The 24,960-nt window shown below is 41.1% G+C and overlaps 1 protein-coding gene across 5 annotated transcripts in view; it reads right to left on the reverse strand.

Moving 5' to 3' along the window:
- LOC126334652 (dynein axonemal light chain 4-like) overlaps positions 1 to 23,239 on the reverse strand; it is a 40,519-nt gene extending 17,280 nt beyond the window's left edge. For 2 of the 5 annotated variants that reach the window (XM_049997102.1, XM_049997121.1), the window contains exons 1-3: positions 23,095 to 23,239; positions 22,929 to 23,012; positions 4,881 to 4,989 (exon numbers count right to left, since the gene is read on the reverse strand). In XM_049997102.1, the coding sequence (XP_049853059.1) occupies positions 4,881 to 4,989; positions 22,929 to 23,012; positions 23,095 to 23,166 (265 nt within the window). In that variant the 5' untranslated portion in view covers positions 23,167 to 23,239. Of the gene's footprint in view, positions 1 to 4,880; positions 4,990 to 22,928; positions 23,014 to 23,094 lie in introns of those variants that run through there. The other 3 variants (XR_007564768.1, XR_007564769.1, XM_049997111.1) reach the window with 2 other exon arrangements.
- Positions 23,240 to 24,960: the final 1,721 nt, after the last annotated feature.

The following is a 24,960-nucleotide window of genomic DNA, read 5'->3' on the forward strand; positions in this document are numbered from 1 at the left end:
GTCGGCCTGCGGAGTCCAGGGCAGAAAAACGGTTGGTGGTGCACACCACCTACATGGATGTCACCAAGGTGAGGGTAGCACACACAGTGTCACCGTCAAAGAGTATCTTAGAGTCGGAGATGGTGAAGACTGTTTGCCTTTGTTTGAATTCTTGGAGCCTTTCCGGTTGACAGAGAAAAGCTCAGATGGTGATTGGCTGGAGGGACATAGGAAGTCTTCCTCAAGGAGATGAGAGGGCCAGGTTGGAAAAGTGAAAAGGAAGGCCAGATCACTTGTGTGCCAGTATCAGAAGAGACTCATCCATAGGAAGGACATGAAGGCAAAAATTAAGTTGGAGGCAGTGAAAATAGTCTAGAGGCCTCCTTATTTTAGCCAAGAAAGGAACTAACTGTTGCAAAAGTTATGATTTTGCCACAACTTCTACCTTTATTTATGTCTATAACCTCATATTCACTGTGCAAGAGCGTGTCTCATCCTGGTGTCTGATTGACCTACCCATACTTTTGAACTTTCCTGAACCTAGCCCTATCTCCACCCTGAGGAACGAACTGAAAGTTCCGCAAGCTAGGCAGCATGTCAATTTTACTTTTATATGTGTCTACTGTTTGTAATAAACATTGTACTTTCTGAAGTAAGTACTGGCCAGCACCTGTATGATGGCATTTATTAATTTTCTTGATTGAATTTTCCTTTAATTAAAAAAAGCCCTCATATTATGGAATTCCAAAAAAATAAAAATGACTTGCATGTACCAGAAGTAGGCATCAGCGGGATGAGGCTTCATTATAAAGTTTCTCAGCACCCAGATGGATAATAAACTGTAGTGATACCACGATGTGAATAAGTTAACCATAAGGCTCAGTTCTGACTGCTTTGTACTTAGAAATCTTTCTCACTGTGTTTACCAGCACAAAGGAATGCTAGCGTACTTTCACTCAGTTCAGCCCTATGACAATTATCTGTGGCATTTCTGTTAATTTTAGAAAGCATTTATTGTACAGCAGTGTGTAATGCAAATATTGGATAAACTGATAATCAAACATTTGGCACACACCACATCAGGCAACTATGCTAACACACAGTCCACACCCCAAACTTGTATTTGTGGCTATGACAAGTATGAAATTAGGGCGAATTCTGCTATTCAAAACCATGATACTAGAGGTACAAATAATTTACATAGAATTATGCATTCCTCTCAAGGGTTCAGAATGGATTTTATATTCTGGGGAAAAGTCTGCAACAGTTGTCAGTGGACATTAGGCAGGAAATTGACAATCCACAAATATTTAACAACAAAGTAAAAGAATACCTCATTATCCATTCCTTCTACAAGCTATCTAAATACTTGGACTCTGCATAACTCTAATATCTGTATTAAGATTTATCCTGATTTTGCCGTGATATAGATGGCTAATTGTGAGCTGTGTCAGGTTACATACATGCTTTGTTTAATTTATTAGATGAAAACAGCAACGGAGTAGTATACGGGGGGCAGCAGTGGCTTTTCTAAAAGTAAGTTTTTTATTCTCCTAAAACAAACAAACACACACACACACACACACACACACACACACACACACACACACAGAGAGAGAGAGAGAGAGAGAGAGAGAGAGAGAGAGAGAGAGAGAGAGAGAGAAATGTGCCCATATAGCCACGTGTCTGCTTCTGGGATTCTAGTGTGCTGTGGTTTGAATCCACCTTGCAGATTAACAACTTGGTGAATCAGCTAGCCTGTATGTGGTTTTTACATCGCTTCCCATGTCAAATTAAATACCAAGGTCAAATACATGCTATGCAAATATTTAGGAAACATCCTACAATCTGAGATTTCCTTTAAATGCATAATCTGAGATTTCCTTTAGATGTATACAGATGGTGTACATAAACTCTGTCCCAGGTATAGAGTTGTAGTGTCGGGAAGGATATCCGGGAAACAACTGTCGATTTGTTGTTGTTGTTGTTGTTGTTGTGGTCTTCCGCCCAAAGACTGGTTTGATACAGCTTTCCATGCTACTCTATTCTGCACAAACTACTTCATCTCCAAATTACTACTGCAACATACATCCTTTTGAATCAGCTTACTTGCATTCATCTCTTGGTCTCCCTCTATGACTTTTACCCCTCACACTACTCTCCAACAGTAAATTAGTGATCCCTTGATGTCTCAGAATGTGGCCTATCAACTAAACATTTCTTTTAGTGTAGTTGTGACAAAAATTTCTTTTCTCCCCAACACTATTCAGTTCCTCCTCATCAGTTCATTACCTATCCATATAATCTTCAGCATTCTTCTGTACCACCACATTTCAAAACCTTCTATTGTCTGTCTGTCTAGACTACTGTCCACACTTCACCTCCATGTATACATGCATATTCCAAATGACACTTCTTAACATTTAAATCTATATTCAACGTTAAAAATGTCTATACTTCAAAAACGCTTATCTTTCCATTACCAGTCTACATTTTACATCCTCTATGCTTTGGCCACCATCAGTTACTTTACTCCCCAAGTAGCAAAACTCATGTACCACTTTAAGAGTCTTGTTTCCCAATCTAATTTCCTCAACATCACCTGGTTAATTCAACTACACTCCATTACCCTTGCCTAGCTTCTGCTGATGTTCATCTCACATCCTCCTTTCAATACATTGTCCATTATGTTCAGCTGCTCTTCCTAGTGCTTTGCTGTCTGACAGAATTACATCATCACCGGTAAACCTGAAAGTATTTCTCTCTTCTCCCTGAACTTTAATCTCTTCTCCATATATGTCTTTGGTTTCCTGTACTGTTTGCTCATTGCACAGATTGAATAACATTGGGGATAAGCCACAACCCTCTCTCAACCTGTCCTCAACCACTTTTCCCTTTCATGCCTCTCATCTCCTATACATCCATCAGGGTTGCAGAAGTTGTAAATGGCCTCTCACTCCCTGTATTTCATCCCTCCTATCATCAGAATTTCAAAGAGAGTATTCCAGTCAACATTATCAAATGCAATAAACATAGGTTTGCCTTTCCTAAATCAATATTTCATGAGAAATCATTGGATCTACATTGCCTCGTGTGTTTCTACACTTCCCTGTAATCCAAACTGATCTTCCTCAAGGTTGCCTTCTACCAGTTTTTTTCATTCTTGTAAATAACTTGTGTTGTTATTTTGCCACTGTGACTTATTAAACTGGTAGTTTGGTAATATTCACACCTTTAAGCATCTGCTCTCTTTGTAATTGAAATTATTACATTCTTCTTGAAGTCTGAGAGTATTTCGCCTGTCTCATACATCTTGCTCACCAGATGGAAGACTTCTGTCATGGATGGCTCTCCCAAGGCAAACAGTAATTCTGATGAAATGTCGCCTACTCCCAGGGCCTTGTTTCGACGTACGTCTTTCAGTATTCTGTCAAATTCTTCTCTCAGTATCCTATCTCCCATATCATCTTCATCTAGGTTCTCTTCCCTTTCCATAATACTACCTTCAAGCTCACTTCCCTTGTACAGCCTGTCTATATATTCTTTCCACCTTTCAGCATTCCCTTCTTTGCTTAGTACCGCTCTTCCATCTGAGTTCTTGATATTCATACAGCTGCTTTCTCTCCAAAGGCCTCTTTAATTTTCCTATAGGTAGTATCGATTTTTCCCCTAGTTATACACACATCTATATCCTTACATTTGCCTTCTACGCACTTTCTGTCAGTCTCATTTTTTTAGATGTCTTTATCACTTTTGTCTACTTCACTTGCTGCACTTTTATATTTTCTCCTTTTTAACCTTATCCAGGTCCTGTGTCATTAATTTTTTTAATCTTTTTACAGGTTATTCAGTTCTAATCAATAGTTCATAAGCAATAAATTGTGTTCAGAGCCTACCTCTGCCCCTGGAAATGTTTTACAGTTTTAAATATGAATACAAAACCTCTGTGCTACCATTATGTCATCAATATGAAATCTTCTAGTGTCTCCAGGTCTCTAGCATTGCCAAAGAGCATATAATGATGCTACCCTATAGAGAAATGAGAAAATGCAAGGAAGAGGACCAACAACAACAACAACAACAAAATACACATATAAAGTAATCTCAAAGTAATTATTTGAAACTTGAGTTTGTGCAAGCCACAATTTGTCGTTATTAGCATACTTCACAGCAGTATTCAGAAGTGGTTACTTCTGCTTGTCAATATATACCTTGACTAGTTCCACATCCATGAAAGCTCTCTTTCATGAACAGATATATGGAACATGATGTATCAATGAACTGATACTAAAACGGCCAGGCACAACATATGCCTTGCAAGAAAGTAGTTATGACACTGATGCTTGCATAGCCTGTTTCTCTTCTCCCCAAATGCTCTCCCTGACAATATCTACTTCATGAAAAGCAATTAAGAACAAGCATGCAGAAAATGCTTGCTATGGAATATCTTGACATTAAAAGGAAAGTATCTGAAGTATCACAAATAAGAGGAAACTAACAGACATAATCACAAATTATTTGGGCAAAAAGTTCTGTAACCCCACTCGATAATGAAAGTTATTCAATGCAGCAAACTGAGTCTTTAATAAAATGAATCCTGCTCCCTAACAATATAGTGTCATATAGAGCCGAGATCAGTAGTTCAGATTTTATGCTATGGTTGTTTACAAAACTGAGACTTTCTCCGAAGTAGCACCATTCTGGAACAGTCAATATACATTACAAACAAAACTACTATCAGTGCTCATGCATAACCTACACAAGTACTTATCTCAACAAATCTTAAATATTCTGGTTAACTACCTATGACAGTAATGTAAACTACATTATTGCAAGCAAAAGATGAAATAAATAATGACTCACAGTATACTAATTAAAAAAAACAATACATAAAGACTCACACTGTTGTTGAGAAGACAATAAGCTGTGACTCAAAGCTCGAGTGGAAAGAAAAGACTCATCACTGCAATCAGATTGTAAGAAATTGCATAAGGACACTCTGAAAAAAAACTTTGAAAAGTCAAAAATAAATATTAATGCAGGCATGTGTTTTTCTAGTTTGTGAACAAAAAAGCAATTTGTTCTTTCAGAACCATGCTAATTACCACAAGCCACAAAATAAATTTCAGTATTATATAATATTCTCACATATATTTAAAAAAAGGAAGAGAGCAAAATAACAAAATATGAGAAACATCAGCTCAGAACATGCAGGCATCTATAAGAAGCAATAAAAACAAACAATACAAAGATTCCCATGCCACTGCACACTGTTTCACACACAAATTTTGTTTGTATGCAAAATGAACATCTCTCTTCATTTGAGCATTTTAATAAAAAGTCAACAAAATACTAAAGCAAAATAAATTCAGAAGCAGGTTTCTTCCTTTTAATCACAGTGATGTCACTAGCAATGAAGGCCAAGTTCATGCTGAACAAGGATAAAGCAGGAAATCAGCCATGTCTTGTAATATCCCTTTGTCCATGCTAGCCGGTGGAGGTCGTGGATTGATCAGCTGATCGGTTCAATGACCCTCATATTGTTATTGGTCTAAAGTTAATATATATCGCGAGGTGGTGCATTTCAACTGCACGAGTGAGATAGTTATTCTTCGACTTTGCGTTGCTTCATAGTGAGGGAAGAAAAGTAAGCAATATGCGATGTTAACGTAGAGTTTAGTAATGGCCATAATGCAGTCTGTTGTTTTTTAAAAGTAATTGAGCATATTTAATTTTGATCAAAGGATTCTGTAATGAACTATTATGTACTACAAGCATGTATAGGACTTCGAACATTTGGTGGTCGATAGTTGCTGTAGAACCTGCTTCAATAACATGGTCAAAAGAATAGAGAAAGTTTTCTCTGCTAAAAGGAACTCATTCCACTCGCAGACAATCATCGAATGACCAAATGCGAATGGCAGTGTTCCAATTTGAGATCCTATAGAAGCTTTCTTTCTCTTACATTACAAGAATTTTACAGGCAATCGTCTGAGTCAGCAGCTGCTTATTCACCACGAGAGTAACTTGTCTACGTGTACGAAATTACATACATTGTGGTGGTTGTCGATGCTGCACGGAATATTGTACTTCACAGACATACAAACAGAGATACAACACACACTAGTTCAATAACAGAGAGTTTAATATTACCAGCATAAAACATTAATTCCTCTTTTGGGCAGTAAAATATAGTAAAGTCTTTTGAAACTAGTCTTGACACTCAAATGCAGAAACGAATCAACCAAAAGTAGCCGTATCACCCATTTGCTTTGACCAGTGACGTAATTGCGTTGTATTACGTCATGAAGGTGCAACTTACTTGAATCAGGTAATGTCTGTATGTAGTGGGTAGTAGTATTTGGTGACACGCTCTACTGTTAGTTGTTTATGTTTCAAAACTGTTTGTCGGGTATGCTAGTGAGTCTTTTAATATGAGTTGCATGTGTCAGGTTGTTATTGGAAGAGTTTGTGCTGGTTTGCTAGTGAGTTACTTTTATTTTGCAAATTATGGCTAATGGATGTGTACTTGCATTTGGAATTATTAGCACTCTGTGTTTCTTGTGGTTGGAGAATTAATATTATTCTCCTTTTTTTAATACTTTGCCGGTCCATATTGTCCAATGGGCACAATATTTCGGTGATCAGACATGTCGTCATCGTCAGGTGCACTGACAAACTGAGCTTCTGAGGATGGGCGGCTGTCTTAAATCTCCTCCCCCCGAGAGGCGTTCTTTTTGTCCACGGCTGTGTTTCAGTGGTCGCTGAGATGCTGGCGTTGCTGTCTGTGGGGGAGTCAGTGTTATCGCCTCGTCCGCCCTGGTCACATGTTTGTTTTCTTTGCTGAGCATCTTTTTAATTAGACTCAATGCTTGTTCCCATGTCTTGCTGAGGTTACAGCCACAATCTTGGTTGATGGGTCCATCCCTGGAATGAATTTTGATAGCCTCTCTAACAATGTTGTCCCGGTGCTTAAATATCTGTGCAAAGACCCTGGTATGTTGGTAGTCCATTTCGTGATTTTCGGACAAACAGTGCTCTGTGACCACTGACTTGTTGAGGTACCTAAGTCGTTGCCTCTGATGTTCTCGGCAACAATCTTCGTTGGTGCGCACTGTCTGTCCAATGTAAGTCTACCCACACTGACACGGAATCTGGTATACATCGGCCTTCCGCGAAGCGAGATCATGTTAGACACTTCCCAATAATGCTCGTGTTTTATTGGATGGGCAAAAGACAAATATTTGTCCTATTTTCCCCGATAGTGCACCAGTATACGGTATACAGTCAGTGGCTCTCTCTTCCTGCGTGACTTCATCCATCTTCACATACTGTACTGTAGAGGTGAGGCGGACAGCACGTCTGATCTGCCATTCTAAGTACCCGTTTGTCCGGAGTACAGTTTTGAGGGGTTCCAGCCGAGGGGGCAGACACTCTGCGTCAGACATGGTGCACACCCTGTTCACCAGTGTTTTTAGCTCTCCATTCCTCTGCGAAGGGTGGTGGCAGCTATCTGCATCCAAATACAGGTCAGCATGCATTTTCTTCCTGTATACCCTGCAGCTCAGGGTGCCATCCTCTCTTCTTTTGACCTCACATCAAGGAATGGTAATCTTCCTTCTGTTTCGGTCTTCATAGTGAATTTGATGTTTCGATGTATCTAGTTCAGGTGTTTTTTTTTTTTTTTTTTTGTTATGGTTTTAGGGCGCAAAACTGCTGTGGTCATTAGAGCCCAGTCTGTGACTTAGGGAAAGGCAGAAATGGGAACGAAACTCAAAAAATTGGAGAAACTAAAAATAGAAGCAAAGCTTAAAAAACCACTATACAAGAGGCTTGTCCCCAAAACGAGCTTCAAATGACTGACATCATCTCACTGGCACTCATAAACTTGAGAACGCGATCGGCTGAGCGCGTGTCATCTACTAAAATGGAAGATATATCAGGCGACAGCTGTAGACGGACGCATAATGGAGTAAAATAGGGGCACTCAAGTAAAAGGTGTCTTACCATCCACAGCTGAGAGCAATGAGGACAGAGTGGGGGAGGATCACCACTTAAAAGATGCTGATGGCTAAAAAGACACTGCCCTATCTGGAGTCTAGTTAAAATTACCTCCTCCCGACGACACATTTGGGAGGAAGAGGTCCAAGCACAGGGAAGAGCTTTCACGTCCCGCAATTTATTATTGGGAAGTGTCGACCAATGTGCGTGCCATAAAAGAGTAACATGACGAAATAAAACACTCCGTAGATTGACGAAGGGAATCGTGCGAATAGCTGCCTGAAGAAGAGAGACTGGAGCCTTGGCCGCTATATCGGCCGCCTCATTTCCACAGATACCAATGTGTCCTGGGATCCAGAGGAATACCACAGAGATGCCCCCCCAAGTGGAGCAAGTGGAGGCAGTCCTGAATCCGGCGGACCAGAGGGTAGACAGGGTACAGAGCTTGGAGACTGAGGAGAGAGCTGAGAGAATCTGAACAGATAACATACTGTATCCGCTGATGGCGACGGATGTATTGGACAGCCTGGAGAACAGTGTAAAGCTACGCAGTATAAACCGAACACTGGTTGGGAAACCGAAATCGATTTGGGGTGTCGCCAACAATATAGGCACTCCCTACACCTAAAGCTGTTTTCAAGCCATCAGTGTAAATAAATGTGGCTTCCTTCATTTGTGCACATAGAGCAGATAATGCCCAAAGATAAACAAGTGAAGGGGTACCATCCTTGGGAAACTGACAATGGTCGCAGAGCAGGCAGGTCAGAGGACGGAGCCAAGGCGGCGCTGTACCCCAAGTTGTCAAGACGGTTTTAGGAAAGCGGAAGGAAAGAGAATGGAGCCGATGACGGAAGTGGACTCCCGGTGGTAGTAGGGAGGAAGGGTGGCCTGCATACCCTACATCCAAGGAGGCGTTGAAAAAAATGTCATGGGCCGGATTAGCAGGCATGGAAGACAAATGGCTAGCATAACGACTCAGAAGGACAGCGGAGGTTCAGCAGTCTCAGCATAAAGACTTTTCACAGGGCTGGTGTAAAAAGCTCCAGACACTAAACGTAATCCACAGTGGTGGATAGAGTCGAGGCACCGAAGAATAGACGGCCGAGCAGAGGAGTAAACTATGCTTCCATAGTCCAATTTCGAGTGCACTAAGGCGCGACAGAGGCAGAGAAGGACCACTCGGTCTGCTCCCCAGGAGGTACCATTCACGACACGAAGGGTGTTGAGGGATCGCAGACAGCAAGACGAAAGATAGGAAACGTGGGAGGAGAAGCACAGTTTTCTGTGAAACATAAGACCCAAGAATTTAGCGACATCCGAAAACGGAAGGTTGACAGGTTCTAGATGTAAGGAAGGTGGAAGAAACTCCTTACAATGCCAAAAATTAACACACACTGTCTTACCGGGAGAAAAGCAGAAGCCAGTCTTGATGCTCCAAGAGTGGAGGCGATAGAGACATCCTTGAAGACGTCATTCAAGAAGGCTGGTCCGTTGAGAGCTGTAGTAGATCGCAAAATCGTCCACAAAGAGCGAGCATCAGACATCGGGAAGGAGACAGTGCATAATTGGATTTATGGCAATGGCAAACAGTACATTACTTAGCACGGAGCCCTGGGGTACCCCTTTTCTTGGGAGAAACTACGAGAGAGAGTAGTGTTCACCCGCACTCTAAATGTGCGCTCTGCCATAAATTCGCGAAGAAAAAGGGTCAGCCAACGTCGAAAGCCCCAAGAGAACTGTGTGTGGAGGATGCCTGTCCTCCAACAATATACTGCGACTGTTTGGCATTTCCGGAGAAAATTGTTCATAATATAAGTGAAGAGAGCAACAAGACGGTCAACTGCAGAACGATGCTTTTGGAAACCACATTGGGCAGGTGTTAGAAGACTGCGGGACTCCAGCCACCAAGCTAAACGGCATTTCAGCATACGCTCCAAAACCTTACATACACTACTCGTGACAGAAATGAGACGATGGCTAGCGGGGAGATGTTTGTCCTTTCCAGGTTTCGGAATGGGAACGACGATAGCTTCCCGCCATCGTCTGGGAAAAGTACTGTTGGTCCAAATCCGATTATAAAGGCGAAGGAGGCAACGCAGACTATGGGTTGATAAATGCAGCAACATTTGAATGTGAATACTATCCGGTCCTGGGGGGGAGGAGCGAGAAGAAGAGAGTGCATGTTGGAGTTCCCACATGGAGAAAACAGTATTATAGCTTTCGCGATATTGAGAGAAGAAAGCAAGAGGTTGCACTTCCGCTGCATGTTTCTTCGGGAGAAATGCTGGCGGGTAATTTGAAGAGCTCAAAATCTCAGCAAAGTATTGACCCACTGAGTTAGAAATTGTGACGGGGTCCACTAATGTATCATGCGCGACAGTGAGCCCAGAGACCGGGGAGAAACTAGGCGTTCCAGATAACCGTCGAATCTGACTCCAAACTTCCGAGGAGGGAGTGAAGGTGTTAAATGAGCTAGTAAAGAAGTTCCAGCTTGGCTTCTCGCTATCGCGCATGACGCGACGGCATCGCCCATGGAACTGCTTATAGCGGATACAGTTGGCCAAAGTAGGATGGTGGCTGAAAACGCGAAGAGCACATCGCCGCTCACGTATTGCGTCACGGCACGCCTCGTTCCACCAAGGAACTGGGGGGGGGGGGCACCGGGGCAATTCAGAGGTACGTGGTATTGAACGTTCCGCAGCTGTAAGAATAACATCTGTAATATGTGTGACCTCATCGCCGATGCTAGGAAAGTGACAGTCATCAAATGTCGCAAGAGACGAAAAAAGTGTCCAATCGGCTTGGGCAAACTTCCAGCATCACGGTCGCATATATGGCAGTTGAGGCTGCAGTCTAAGGACACATGGAAAGTGGTCACTCGAGTGTGTATCATCAAGGGCGAACCATTCAAAGCGCCGAGTTAGCGGAACAGTACCGACCGAAAGGTCCAAATGAGAGAAATTTGTGGTGGAGGCAGACAAAAATGTAGGGTCCCCAGTGTTGAGGCAAACAAGATCCGCTTGGTGGAAGACGTCTATCAATAGTGAGCCACGCGGACAAGGATGAGGACATCCCCAAAGTGGGAGGTGGGTACTGAAATCAACCAACCAGCAAACAGGACAGTGGAAGCTGACCAAGAAGATGAAGGAGATCAGCTCATGCCATTGGTGTGGACGATGGAATGTATACAGTACAAAGAGAGAAGGTGTATCCAGAAAGGGAAAGACGGACAGCAACAGCTTGGAAGGAAGGGTTTAAGGGGATTGGGTGATAATTGAGAGTATCATGGAGAAGAATCATAAGTCCTCCATGTGCTGGAGTGCCTCTAACAGAGGGGAGATCAAATCGGACGGACTGAAAATGGGGCAGAACAAAGCGGTTGTGGGGACGCAGCTTTGTTTCCTGAAGACAGAAGATAACCAGCGAGTAGGATTGTAAGAGGATCGACAATTCATCCCGAATGGCTCAAATGCCGCGGATATTCCAGTGTGAACAGAAAATGGAGGAATGTGACCAAGGTTGCCGTCAACTCAACGACTGCTCAGAGCTTGAGACCGACAGCATGGAACGGCATTCAGCAGAAGGCAGAAAATCCTGATCCATAGGTTGTTCAGCAGCAGCTCCTGCCACCAGCGATCGGCAGGTTGATCAGCTGCCACCAGTGCGTCTCGGCGACACAGAAGATGGCCGAGGGCAGTTACCGCCAGGTGGTGCTGTAGATGAGACATGCATCCTTGCCACATGTAACACATTCGGCCAGATTGGAACAGGACTGGCTGGTATGATTGAACCACTGACACCGATAGCAATGCGTAGGGTTTGGGACGTAAGGGCGAACAGCAATTATCTCATAGCCAGCTTTGATTTTCGATGGGAGTTAACTTTGTCAAATGTCAAGAAGACAGTACGGGTTGGAATGATGTTCGTGTCAACCCTTTTCATGACTCTATGAACAGCCATTACGCCCTGGTCAGACAGGTAGTGTTGAATTTCCTCGTCGGACAATCCGTCGAGGGAGCGTGTATAAGCGACCACACGTGATGAATTTAAAGTGTGGTGCGCTTCCACCTGGACAGGGAAGGTGTGTAAAAGTGAAGTACGCAGCAATTTTTGTGCCTGGAGGGCAGTGACTGTTTCTAACAACAAGGTGCCATTTCGTAATCTGGAACAAGACTTTACAGGACCTGCAATTGCATCTACACCTTTCTGAATAATGAAAGGGTTTACCGTGGAGAAGTCGTGACCTTCATCAGACCGAGAAACAACAAGGAACTGTGGCAACAATGGAAGGACTGTCTGTGGCTGAGATTCATTGAACTTACGCTTGTGGACAGACATAGTAGATGATGAGGAAACCATTGCGAAAGTATCCCCCATTGCTACCGGTGTCTCCGATGGCGCGCTCCTTACTTGTGGAGGCCCTCTCTGAGGGCACTCCCGCCTTAGGTGATAGTTCACACCTCAGAAAAGACAAGCCATGATGGAGAACGAAAGGAATTGTTTTTCATGTGAGCCTTCTTGGGATCAGGATGTTGGGATGAAGCAGGAGTTGATGGTTGTGAGCTCTTGGTACATAAAAATCATCATGATGGTGGTGGTTAGTGTTTTAACGTCCCGTCGACAACGAGGTCATTAGAGACGGAGCATAAGCTCGGGTTAGGGAAGGATTGGGAAGGAAATCAGCCGTGCCCTTTCAAAGGAACCATCCCGGCATTGGCCTGAAACGATTTAGGGAAATCACAGAAAACCTAAATCAGAATGGCCGGAGACGGGATTGAACCGTCATCCTCCCGAATGCGAGTCCAGTGTGCTAACCACTGCGCCACCTCGCTCGGTAAAATCATCACGAGTAGGCTCTCTTTTGGAAGTCCGGGTGTCCAATTTTGGGGCCCGTGATTTAGCAGGAGCCAGTGCAGGTTGAGCCTTAGAGTGAGAGGGTGGTAGTGAGGAGGCTGAACGGGCGATCTTTGGGCTGGCCGATCTGACAACTATAGTGCTAAAGGTGAGATTGCAAGTCTGCATGGCTATCTCCATAGTAGGTCAAGGAGAGGCAAGGACAGTGCTTTATTTCCCTGCTGGGAGCACAGTGGGCTTTCTACTGGCTAATGACTTATGAGCAGCAAAAGTAGACACTTTTTCCTTCACTTGGATTTCCTGAATAATTCATCCATCTTTAAAAATAGGGCAATCTCTAGAGGAAGCAGCGTGGTTGCCCATACAGTTGATGCAAAGAGGGGATGGAGGTGGGCAATCACACTTGTGGGCATCCCTGCCACAGGTAACGCATTTGGCCATATTGGAACATGACTGGCTGGTAGGATTAAACATCTGACACTGAAAGCAATGTGTAGGGTTGGGGATGTAAAGCCGAACCAAAATTATCTCATATCCCACTTTAATGTTCGATGGAAGTTGAACTCTGTCAACCATCAAGAAGAAAGTGTTGGTCAGTACCAATTCCTTTTCAATCCTCTGCATTACTTGATGTACAGTTGTTACTCCCTGATAAGACAGGTAATTTTGAATGTCCTCATTTGATAATTCATCAAGTGATCTTCTATAAACCACCCCGCATGATGAGTTTAAAGTATGGTGCACTTCCACCAGGACAGGGAATGTGTGTAGCAGTGTAGTTCGAAGCAATTTTTGTGCCTGGAGGGCACTCTTTGTTTCTAACAACAAGGTGCCACTTTGTAACTAGGAACAAGACTTTACAGGACCTGCAATCCCATCAACACCTTCCTGAATAATGAAAGGGTTTACTGTTGAGAAGTCTTGACATTCATCAGACAGAGAAACAACTAGGAACTTTGGTACTGGTGGAACAATTTCCTGTCACAGACACTCATCTAGCTTTATCTAGTGGGCAGAAGTTATAGAAGTAGAAGAAAACATTGCGAAAGTATCTCCCATGATTACCGGCATCTCTGACAGCTCGCTCCTTCCTAATGGGGGCCCTCTCCAAGGGCAATCCCACCTTAGGTGATGTTAGGTAAGGTGGATACTGGTTTGTAATCATTGGTTAGGTTACATTTTTTATATTAGTTACGTGAGTGAGTTTTGTTTTATCGTACTGTGGAGTTCATTTTAACCTGATAAGGTAGGTGAATAATGAATTTGATGATTTGTGTGTGTTGTTTCTCAACATCATTGGCATCATTTTAGCGATGTAGCTCTAATGTAATCTATAGTACCAACCCCTTTGAGTTGTGTGTGGTTTCCTTGTATTGCACGCTTTGTCTGAGCTATATGGGTGAAGCGAAATTTGTGGCACCGCATTTTGGAATTGTGCGGTTCATTAGAGCTATACAGATCTTTGTTTGAGCTATACAGATCAAATTAAATTTATAATGGCAATATTTTTTTAACTGTCTTCTTCCTTTGGGCGTGCTGATTGTTGACGTTTTTGTGTGCTTGATTTTTGGGTTAATACTGTCTTCGAAGGGTGTAATTGTATTTAGTTTTTGACCACTCAAAACACACTACTTCCCGTGGTTGTCTTGTTAGATTCATTCTATTGCTATAATTAAATATTCCATGTGTTATTTATGTATGCTCATAAGTGTAGTGAAAGACATCATGGTTGCCATATTTCATACGCCTCACACTAGGCGTGTTTCTAAGCAAGTACCGTTTTGAAATTAAAAAAAGATGTGCTAAGATATCTCAATAATTTTATTTTTACGTAAAAGCCTGTACCTTAATCTACTTTTCTACATAATTTCAGTCAATACTAAGGCACTTGTCATAACGTTGTACCAGTTTTTGAACACCCTCCTCACAGAAGTCTGCCACCTGATTTGTTAACCACTGCATCACCACTGTTTTGACTTCATCATCATCTTGAAGATGCTGACTGCCCAGGTGTTTCTTCAAGTGCAGGAACAGATGGTAGTCACTGGGCGTAAGTTTGGGGCTGTACGGAGTATGATCTAGAGTTTCCCATTGAAAAGATGTGATGAGGTCTTTGGTCTGATTCGCCACATGCAGACAGGCATTGTCTTGCAGCAAAACGGTGCCCTTGCTCAACTTGCCACGTCTTTTGTTCCGAATTGAATGGTGCAGATTGTGCAATGTCTTACAGTAAGCTGCTGCACTGATTGTCTCATTACAAGGCAGAAATTCCACAAGCAATACTCCTTTTCTGTCCCAAAAAACTGTGCACATGATTTTCCAGGCAGAAATTGTTTGCTTAAACTTCACTTTTCTGGGTGAATCTGAATGCTGCCATTCCATGGACTGTTGCTTTGATTCTGGTGTGACATAGGCCACCAAATGTTTCGTCGCTCGTAACAATTTGACTTAAGAAATCATCACCGTCGTCGTGGCACTGCTCAAGGAAAGTCAATGCACTGTTTAAACATTTGGTTTTGTGCACATCCGTCAACATTTTCAGTACCCAATGTGCGCACAATTTTCGGTAATTCACGTGCTCGGTCACAATGCCATACAAAACACTACAAGAAACATTAGGAAAGTCATCCCGCAAGGAGGAAATCATAAAGCACCTGTTTTCTCTCACCTTATTGTCCACTTGCTGCACCAAACTTTCATTAACGACCGAAGGACGCCCACTCCGTTGTTCATCATGCACATCTGTGCGGCCATCTTTAAAAGCTCTCACTCACTTTCTTACCATTTCATCACTCAATGTTTTCTCCGTAAACTGCACAGATCTCGCGATGAATATTGATGCCTTTTAGGCCTTTAGCACTAAGAAATCTTATAACAGCCCGTACTTTACAGTCGGCGGGACTCAAGATTATCGGAGGAATCTTAAACACTCAGTACACAACGTAAACAAGGAAGAATCAGACTGTAATGATGTCAGTGCATAGACAGCAGATGTAGCTACCCAATGTCCATGTGCAGAACGCCGACCGCAGCGCTGCGGCCGTGGTGTGGCAAAATGGTACTTACTTAAAAAACATGCCTCGTATATAAAGAGAAAGCCAGCTTGATGATGATACAGTTCAAGTTCCTTGACCTATTTTTAATGGCATAAGCCATATGACTTCAGGCAGGGGAGTTACCTTCACAGTCTTGGATGCTATTGAATATAGCATATGTTAAAATTTAGGAGTAAGAAATAAACATGTATTTTTTGTTTTCTCCAAAAAAATTCCTACCACAAGATACAGACCTCCAAAGATGACACTGCGAACACAATTTTGGAAATGCAAATTTCAGGAAAAAATTTTAATGCTGTCTGTATCTCTGTAACAGTTTTAGATATTTTGTTAGATTTTTTTTTATTTGGAAGATAACTGCTTTATGATTACAATGGTATCCTCTGTTTGGATGTATCTGTCTAAATTCTTTTGCTGTCACCTTTTGAATTATTTTTTATAATTTAGAGAAATTTTTTTTTCAGAAATGCCAATCTAGAAAAGTTAAGATTTTTATTTCTGTTGGTTAGTACCATGTAGTACTATATACTCTGTAAAGGAGAGCTTCTACTTTTAAGTTGGACAGGTTTTATTTTTAAAAATCTTTTTTAACTTTCAAGGGTAATGTATGTCTTCACTGAAGTAGTTTCTTACTAATTTCTTTGTTACAATTAGACTTGGCCACAGTTTCTATGTTTCGATACAGTGTATGATATGTGGAACTATTTCAGTGTTTCGGAACGGCTACGGTTCACTGTTTCGAAACAGTGGCATTTCATTCCACCCCTGTCTCAGATAACTGGACCAGAATCGGTCTCGAGCCAGACACAGAAACTGTATCATTGTTTCAACATAAGACTGTTTCAGTCCACCAGTGCTTGAAATGGACTACGAAACAGTGATGTTTAATTCCCCTCTGTGTCGGACGAGATTTGGGCTCGGCACAGGTACTGAAACATTTAACATACCACTTCATGAAGTACATTCAAGAGTGTCAAAATCTTTTTGACAAGCAATAGCATGATGCTTAAGATATCCGAAAATAAAGCTTCGTTTCTAGCTGACTGTCATATTCCGAAATGGCGTAATATCTGCTTTATAAACACTAACCAAGCAATAAAACAACGCATACTATTCACATTCAAAATAATAAATATGTGAAAATCATTCAGTTCAATTACACTTTTTGATAAATATGTGATTCTCTGTTCATGTACAGTAATCATATTAAGAAACGTAAGTAAGCCTACAACATTTTGAATAAAATAAGGCGTAGAATGACAGTTATTAGACATATACATAAATTTGATGTAGGTATAATTGCAGGCAATCTGTTTGACATATCACTGATAGTGTAATGGTGAACAAGAAGGACTAGGAAGCATGGTGAATTTATAGTAACGGTTCGGAACTCCTTGAAAGATAAATTTTTTTTCTGTTGTATTTTGTTATTTATTCGAATTATTTGTCGTTATTTGTGAGTCTATAGTCACTGCGCCTATTATCCTTAATGATTCCCTCTGTGTACATAGAAATTAGCAGGAATGTGGGAATCCCAGTAGCATACCCGTTGTTTCTGCAGTTTGCTCCCACCTCCAGTTATGTTCGTGGTGGCTCTTCAGCTATGGCTGTCCTCAGCCAATTGAAAAGTACGAAAGCCACACGACACGAAAGCAGCGCATTTGCTGCAGAAATATGAAACTGCCAAGACCTCTAAGTGATAATTTCATACTTTGTGTGATATGATTAGCGCTCTCGCACCTCATTTGTGTTTATGTGGACATACTTATACAGTAGACAGTGAAGATGATAAAATGTGTAGGTTTATTAGATTACAAAACACAAACTACATTGGACTGGATTGTTTGGGGGAAGAGATCAAACAGCGAGGTCATCGGTCTCATCGCATTAGGGAAGGATGGGGAAGGAAGTCGGTCGTGCCCTTTCAAAGGAACCATCCCAGCATTTGCCTGGAGCGATTTAGGGAAATCACGGAAAACCTAAATCAGGATGGCCGGACGCAGGATTGAACCGTCGTCCTCCCGAATGCGAGTCCAGTGTGCTACCATTGCGCCACCTTGCTCGGTCAAAACACAAACTGTTTCTAAACAGCATATTGAAACATTACATTGTACTGTTTCATTTGTTTTGAAACAGTTACGTGTTTCAGTTTGCCCATCTCTAGTTACAATGTTTATTTCCATTGTCTTTGTTGCAGTTTTTTTTTTTATCACTTTCTTTGTTGCAGTTATTTCTTTTCACTTTCATTGTTGCATATATTTCTTACACTTTGTGTAGTTTCTTGTCAGTTTCTTTGCTATGTTTGTTCATTGCAAGTTTCTGTATTGTAGTTTTTCTGTGCCAATTTGTTTACTGAAAAGGCTTCTAAGAAACCTCAGACCATCCAGTGAGTTCTGGGTTTTCGTGAGGAATCTGCCAGTTGACAGAGTTGCAGTCTGTTTTTTGAAAAGGATTGTTCGAAATGTCTTCTGACTGGGGTCACAGGTGAGTGAAGTGTGCATATTTATTTGCATATCCATAAAAGAGTGATATATAGAAAAAAAAAGACCAGACTTTGTTCAGGTTGGGAATAAGTGTTCTCATTTGAGAGACTGTTTCAAAGTGAAGATGTTTCCAGTGTTGACTTTTTCTGTTGTAAATGTTTTGACAGAATAACAATGATACTGTCTGAACAAGGTAAAGCCTCCTTTGGTGCAGATGATGCAGATTTTTGCATCAATAGTGGAAGAATTAAATGCCCTGAACCAGTCAACAACAGAGGTAGGTGTTAATCCTGCTAAGAAACCGTGGTCAGTGAAGTCGAATCATTAGCTCTATGCATCAAGAAAGCACAGAGAAATTACTAAAGCTATGGATGAATATACTACAGCAAAACTGACCACAATCTTCAAAGCAGAAATTCCGTCTTCAGAAGAAAATGAACCAAAGCACTCTTGCACCTCTTACCTGGAATGTTTCACAAATATCAGCTCAGCTGTTGAATATTGTGCATCCTACAGGGATTATTCTTGAGGTGTTTTCAAAGAAAACAATTTTTAACCATGCTCCATCAGTATCAAAATACATGGCAGACAAATCAAGAAATGTGAAGTATGTAGAAGGAGTCTTTGGAAGACCAGATCCCTATTATGGTCATCCAGTAGAAACAGTTCAAGTTCAAATAGTGCAGTCATTTTATCTGGAAGATAAATGGGGTTCTCACCAGAGTGCCAACAAAAAAGAACTGTAACTGTAACAGTTGAGGGTCAAAAAGTTGTGAAAGTGAAGAGGTACATGACTCAAAGCATTAAAGGAACTTCTGCAACTTATAAGAGAAACTATACAACTTCACATATTGGAAGATCAAAATTTTATGCATTATGACCTAAGTAGTAGTTCCACACTGACCTAGAATGTCTGTTTATGTGTGTACTGCGCTAATTTTGAACTTTGTAGGGTAACTTTGAAGAACTTACTGGAGCACGTTACTATGACACCTTGGTTTGGCATCATTAGTAGTCTGTGAAGTAAAGCGAGTGGCTTGTTTGTTTCAAGAATGTGGAGACAACCCGAGAAAGGGAGGACTGTCTTTACAGATACATGGCCTGGAAGACATAGCAGATAACTCTGCAGAAAATACATATGCAACATGTGAGGAAAATAAACTGAGCCGGCCAATCGGTTCTAGGCGCTTCAGTCTGGAACCGCACGACGACTATGGTCGCAGGTTCGAATCCTGCCTCAGACGTGGATGATGTCTTTAGGTTTAAGTAGTTCGAAGTTCTAGGGGACTGATAACCTCAGATGTTGAGTCCCATAGTGCTCGGAGCCATTTGAACCATTAAAAATAAACTGGTAAATGGTCGGTGAAAGCAGTAACACACCAACATTTGAAGAAATTGCAACACAACACATTGCAGAAGTGAAAGGGTGTGTACAGGCTGAAGAACTATGTTTAGTGCTTCATTGTGATTTTGCTGAGAAATGGCCTACAATACTCCCACAAGAATTACAAGGGTATCATTGGAGTAACGACCAGGTTTCAATTTTTACAGGAGTGACGTTTCAAAACAACGCCACAAGTGTTACAGTTAGAAGTGATGACACACGACATGACTCAGCACATGCTTTGCTAGCAATGTGCAAAATTCTTCAACTGAAAAACGGAGCAGAGAAGATCATCATTATTTCTGATGGTGCTCCTAGTCATTTTAAAAATTGTTACCAGCTTTTTGAATTGAGTAAGTGTGGCAACTGACTGAGTGTACAGTGCCACTGGTCATGGGAAGAGGCCTTGTGATGGTGTAGGCAGTCTGCTGAAGCATCATGCTACAAAACAATCTTTCCAGACCAAATACACCTGCGATTCAGAATTCTGAGGATTTTACGAGAGTCGTGAAATCTTACACAACCACAGCCCTCACTCTTTTGTCCAAAGAGGAAATCAAAGACTTCCGTGAGCAGAAAAAAGAAGAATGGTCCAAACAAACTAGTCCTGATAAAGGAATTTGGAAGACATTTTTGGACTCAAAGTGAAGGGTGAACTCACATTACACACACTTTAAAGTGCAAAAAAGAAGAAATTTCATTCACACGGCCAACACCTCCTGAGAAACAGCAGGATAATATTCAGATCCACAACCTGAGAAGGGGGATGTTTGTGGCGTGTATGTACAACTGTGACTGGTGGATTTCAAATGTTACAGACACCAGTTATGATTTAAACAAAATTGTAGTGAACTCTATGCTACCACATGGACCGGCTGCTGGATGTGGGTTTCCAGGTGAAGGACAGCAACAATGCCATCAGTGCTCACTTCCTGTTCACAATGTTTTAAGATTGTAAGAGCTCCAGTTCCTATTGGTTCAACAGAAAGGCATCACCCTACATCAAAGGAAGATACTTAAGCAGTGGAACACATTTTTAGTTCACTGACTGGCTAATTTCAGTACAAAAGAGACATTGTATAAACTGAAACCTTTAAATCTTTGGACCTCTCACATACATTTTGGAACCATTTAAAGTGCTTGAAAAAATGAGTATCTTACTCATCTTTAAAAACTAAAATTATGTTAAATAAGGCTTGATTTTGATTTTTATGAGCCTGTTATGTGATAATTTGGTAATAAAACAGGTTTTTAACACTCCGTCTACAGGCCAAGTAGCCCATTGGGACCATCCGAACACCATGTCATCCTCAGAGAAGGATGCGGATAGAAGGGGCATGGGGTCAGCACATCAGTCTCCTGGCAGTTATGATGGTATTCTTGACTGAAGCCGCTACTATTCAGTCGAGTAGCTCCTCAATCGACATCACGAGGCTGAGTGCGCCCTGAAAATAGGCAGCAGCGCATGGCGGCCTGGATGGTCACCCATCCAAGTACCGACCACACCCGACAGCGCATAACTTCAGTGATCTCATGGGAACTGATGTATCCACTGCAATAAGGCCGTTATGTATGGCAAAAATTTCAGTTGTATATCAAACCTGTTCAGCCTAAAAGTGGAAGCTCTTCTTTTCAGGGAACGTAGAACTGTATGGTACTAATCAATAGAACAAAAAAAAAAAAAAAAAAAAAAAAAAAAAAAAAAAAAAAAAAAAAAAAAAAAAAATCAAAATTTCACGGATTGGCATTTTTTTGCAAAAAAATTCAAAAATTATAAAATAGTTCAGAACTCTTTAATAAAAGAACTTTGACAGATAAGTGAGAATGGAGGATTTCTTTGTAATCATAAAGCAATTATCTTACAAATACAAAACCCCAACAAAATATCTAGAACTGTTCTAGAAATACAGCATTCTACATTTTCTTCCAAAAGTCACAGCTTCCAGATGGTACGCACAGTTTCATCTTTGGAGGGCTGTTTCTGGGAGCAGATTTTTTTTTGGAGAAAACAAAAAATGTGTGTTCCTCACTTAGTCCTACATTTTAACATATGCTAAATTCAATAATGTCCAAGGCTAGGAAGGTAGGACTTTTTCCTAGCCTGCTTGCATTAATATGGACTATGCCTAATGCAGATTGGTGTACTTTATGCAACCAGCAGAGCCTGAAATAAGTGAACTCGTATCTCTGAGCAGCAAATGCATGTCACTTGCAGCATGTTTATGTTTCTAAATTGCTTGTACGACATTGGACTTAGTCATGTGTGTCTGATGGTTTTGGGAGCTTGTTTATGTAGGCTTGACAGTGAGTTATTTTAATGTTGTTAGCTATTGGTAGTGAGTTGTTTTCGGTTCTGAAATTGTTAACTCATTGTGTTAACGGGTTCATAGCATTGTCATATCAGAGAATCATGCTGCAATTCATTCAGGCTAACACTCCAACCATGTGTGCTAGACCAACATGTTCTTCAGAAATAGACTTATAATAAAATTATCCAATACATTTCTGTAATCCACAACTACAATTGTGACTCTTGTCAGTTCACACGCCCTGAATGTTAAATACACATAGGAGACATCAATTTGATTTGATTCATCCATTCATTCATCTCACAATGATATAGGAATTGCCATCATAATGGAAGTAAATAGCTCAAAATATACATATACTTAGGATATATAAGTATGTATTAATGAGGACGGCAGACAATCATACGTGGCCTTGTTGAAGGAATCTTCGTGCATTTGTGCCTGGAAGGATTTAGGAGAACCTAAATCAGGATGGCACGGCCAATGTAAGTAAATGTTAACTGGCTGCACAAGTGTTACAGTCACTAATCAGGTGAGTAACTAAGTATGTTGCTATTCATCAGTTCGTTTTGCCATTCATAAGGTCAGAGCAAACAAAAAGGAACGCTCCCATGTAAATAAAACGTGTCAGATCGAATTTAACATTTAGTAACAGTAACCGAAGCTACCACTTTACAAAATGTTTCCTCTGGACGTCACACAGCTAAAACAAAACGTGCCACTAAACAAAGTGACACATGTCTCGCGAACAAAAATAAATTAAGTGCAAAGCACAGATATGATGTGTCGCAAAGGCTAAGACAACTGAGTGTTCATGCAAATCTCACTCAGTGTCGATAATTTACAAATATGTCTTACATACTTCGTTGTTCGCAGCATGCTTCTCACATGCTGTTACACAAAGTTCCATTGCTTCTCCTCTCATCTCGTCAATCATATCGCAGTGCTACAGAACAGCATTCAAGCACAATATTAGTTGGAATATCGCCTACAATAGTTTACGAATTATTCGCTGACGATGAACTCACCCTTACTAATGGATACGTATGGATAATTTTCTTTGTTTCTGCCTCTTCTTTCTTCCCTTCTGACTCGCTCATTGCGTCTTCCCACTTCTCACGCAATGTCAATTGTCAATATTTACAAACAGCCGACACTTGCGCCAAACTTGTGTAAAATCGTTGAGCTATATAAAATCTTTGCCAGGCTTCACTCAATGATCACTAATTTGTTTCTTTTTTTATTATTATTTTATGTTTTTGACTTCTAGCATAGAAACTTGTTAGCCATGACAAATAAATGTACTGACACATATAACACGGTAGCATTTCTTTTTCTTCGTTGTACATACTGTTTAGGGCATACGCTCATATGTTTTTAGATCAAAATTATTGGAATCAGATTACAAAACATAGCTGACCTCTAAAAATTTATTTGTTAATTAAGTTCTTTAGATAAGTTCAATTCATTTTAGAGTTTTATGTCTTCTTTCGCTAGAAACCGGGATATGGTATCATATGTACTCTTGGTTGTGTCTCCGAGAATTGGAATCGTGCAAAGCGACTGGCAGCGACAAAGTCTTAAGAGCTCCTTTAAAAAGTCTACTCTGCCTTTCTCATAGCGTTTACAATGAAATAAGATGTGTTTACGTCACCAATTGTTTCCTCTTCACATTGACTGTAGGGTGTCTCTGATACACCGATTCTATGTAAGTCGGCAGGGAAAGATCCATGATTGATACGCGTTCTCACAATGGAGGCTATAATTATCTTTGAATGTTTGAAGTTCGCAAACCATGTCTGTCTTGGTATGAATGTCTGTATAGGTGCATAGCTTTTTCCTCTTGTTTGTTGGCTTTCATTCCATTCTTCCTGCCATGAGAGAATCGCTTGTTGTTTTACTTTTAGGAGTATGGGAGTTTAACGTCCATAGGTCTTCCACTGCTAATCGCATCTCTCGCTAGTTGATCTGCTTTGTCATTGTATAGAATGCAGGAATATGGTTTGACCCATACAAATTCTATAATTTGGCCAGTCTTCTTAGCTTTGTGATATTGATCCAGTATGATGATGGTGTATTTACTAGTTCTTTTCTCCCAATTCCTGTAACTAATGGATTTCAGAACGCTTTGAAAGCCAGTGATTATTACTGCCTTGGGGATTTTGAGAGATATTGCATATTTGATTGCCTCTATAATAGCGAAAGTATCAGCAAGAAATGTGGAAGCATCAGCTGGTAGTTGAAACTTCCTTTCTTCTGCAGATTCTGGACAGAAGAAAGCACATCCAGTATGATTTTCCGTCCCCATTTTTGAGCCATCTGTATATAGATTAAGATATCCCGCCAACTTTTCTGCCAGGTGCAATGTAGGTGAAAAGTGCCCATATCCTTTTCCATTGCTAGAATAGTCGACATATGTTACATGAATATCGTGATAACAGCTGTGATAACCATATAGGAACACTGGAAGGACCTCATTTCGATATACTTTCTTTTGGAGATTTTTCCAGTCTTCCCACCACTTGTAGATATAAAACTGCTGTTTCCTGACATTTCTGTTATTCCCGATTTGAGAGAGCGTTTCGCGCTTTTTTTATCAGTAGATGTTTAGTATCTGCCATCTGCTGCAAGATATAACGATCACACATAAGTGTTCTGCGAATATGTCGAGGCATTTCTAATGCTTCCAGGAGAACGGCGTTGGTGGGAGAAGAATGCATAGCTCCGAGGCAGATGTATAAGCTACTGTACTGCAGTTTATCCATCAATGCGATAGATAATGCATCTGTAGTTTGTATGGGAACGTATCAACGTGCTGTAGAGGGTGAGCAGAGTGTTGAGGTGAGCCCCCCCTCACCATACTCTTGTCACTGGTCTGATAAGGTTCAATGCTT

Source organism: Schistocerca gregaria, chromosome 1, assembly GCF_023897955.1.
Source record: "Schistocerca gregaria isolate iqSchGreg1 chromosome 1, iqSchGreg1.2, whole genome shotgun sequence".
In the NCBI taxonomy this organism is placed as follows: domain Eukaryota; kingdom Metazoa; phylum Arthropoda; class Insecta; order Orthoptera; family Acrididae; genus Schistocerca; species Schistocerca gregaria.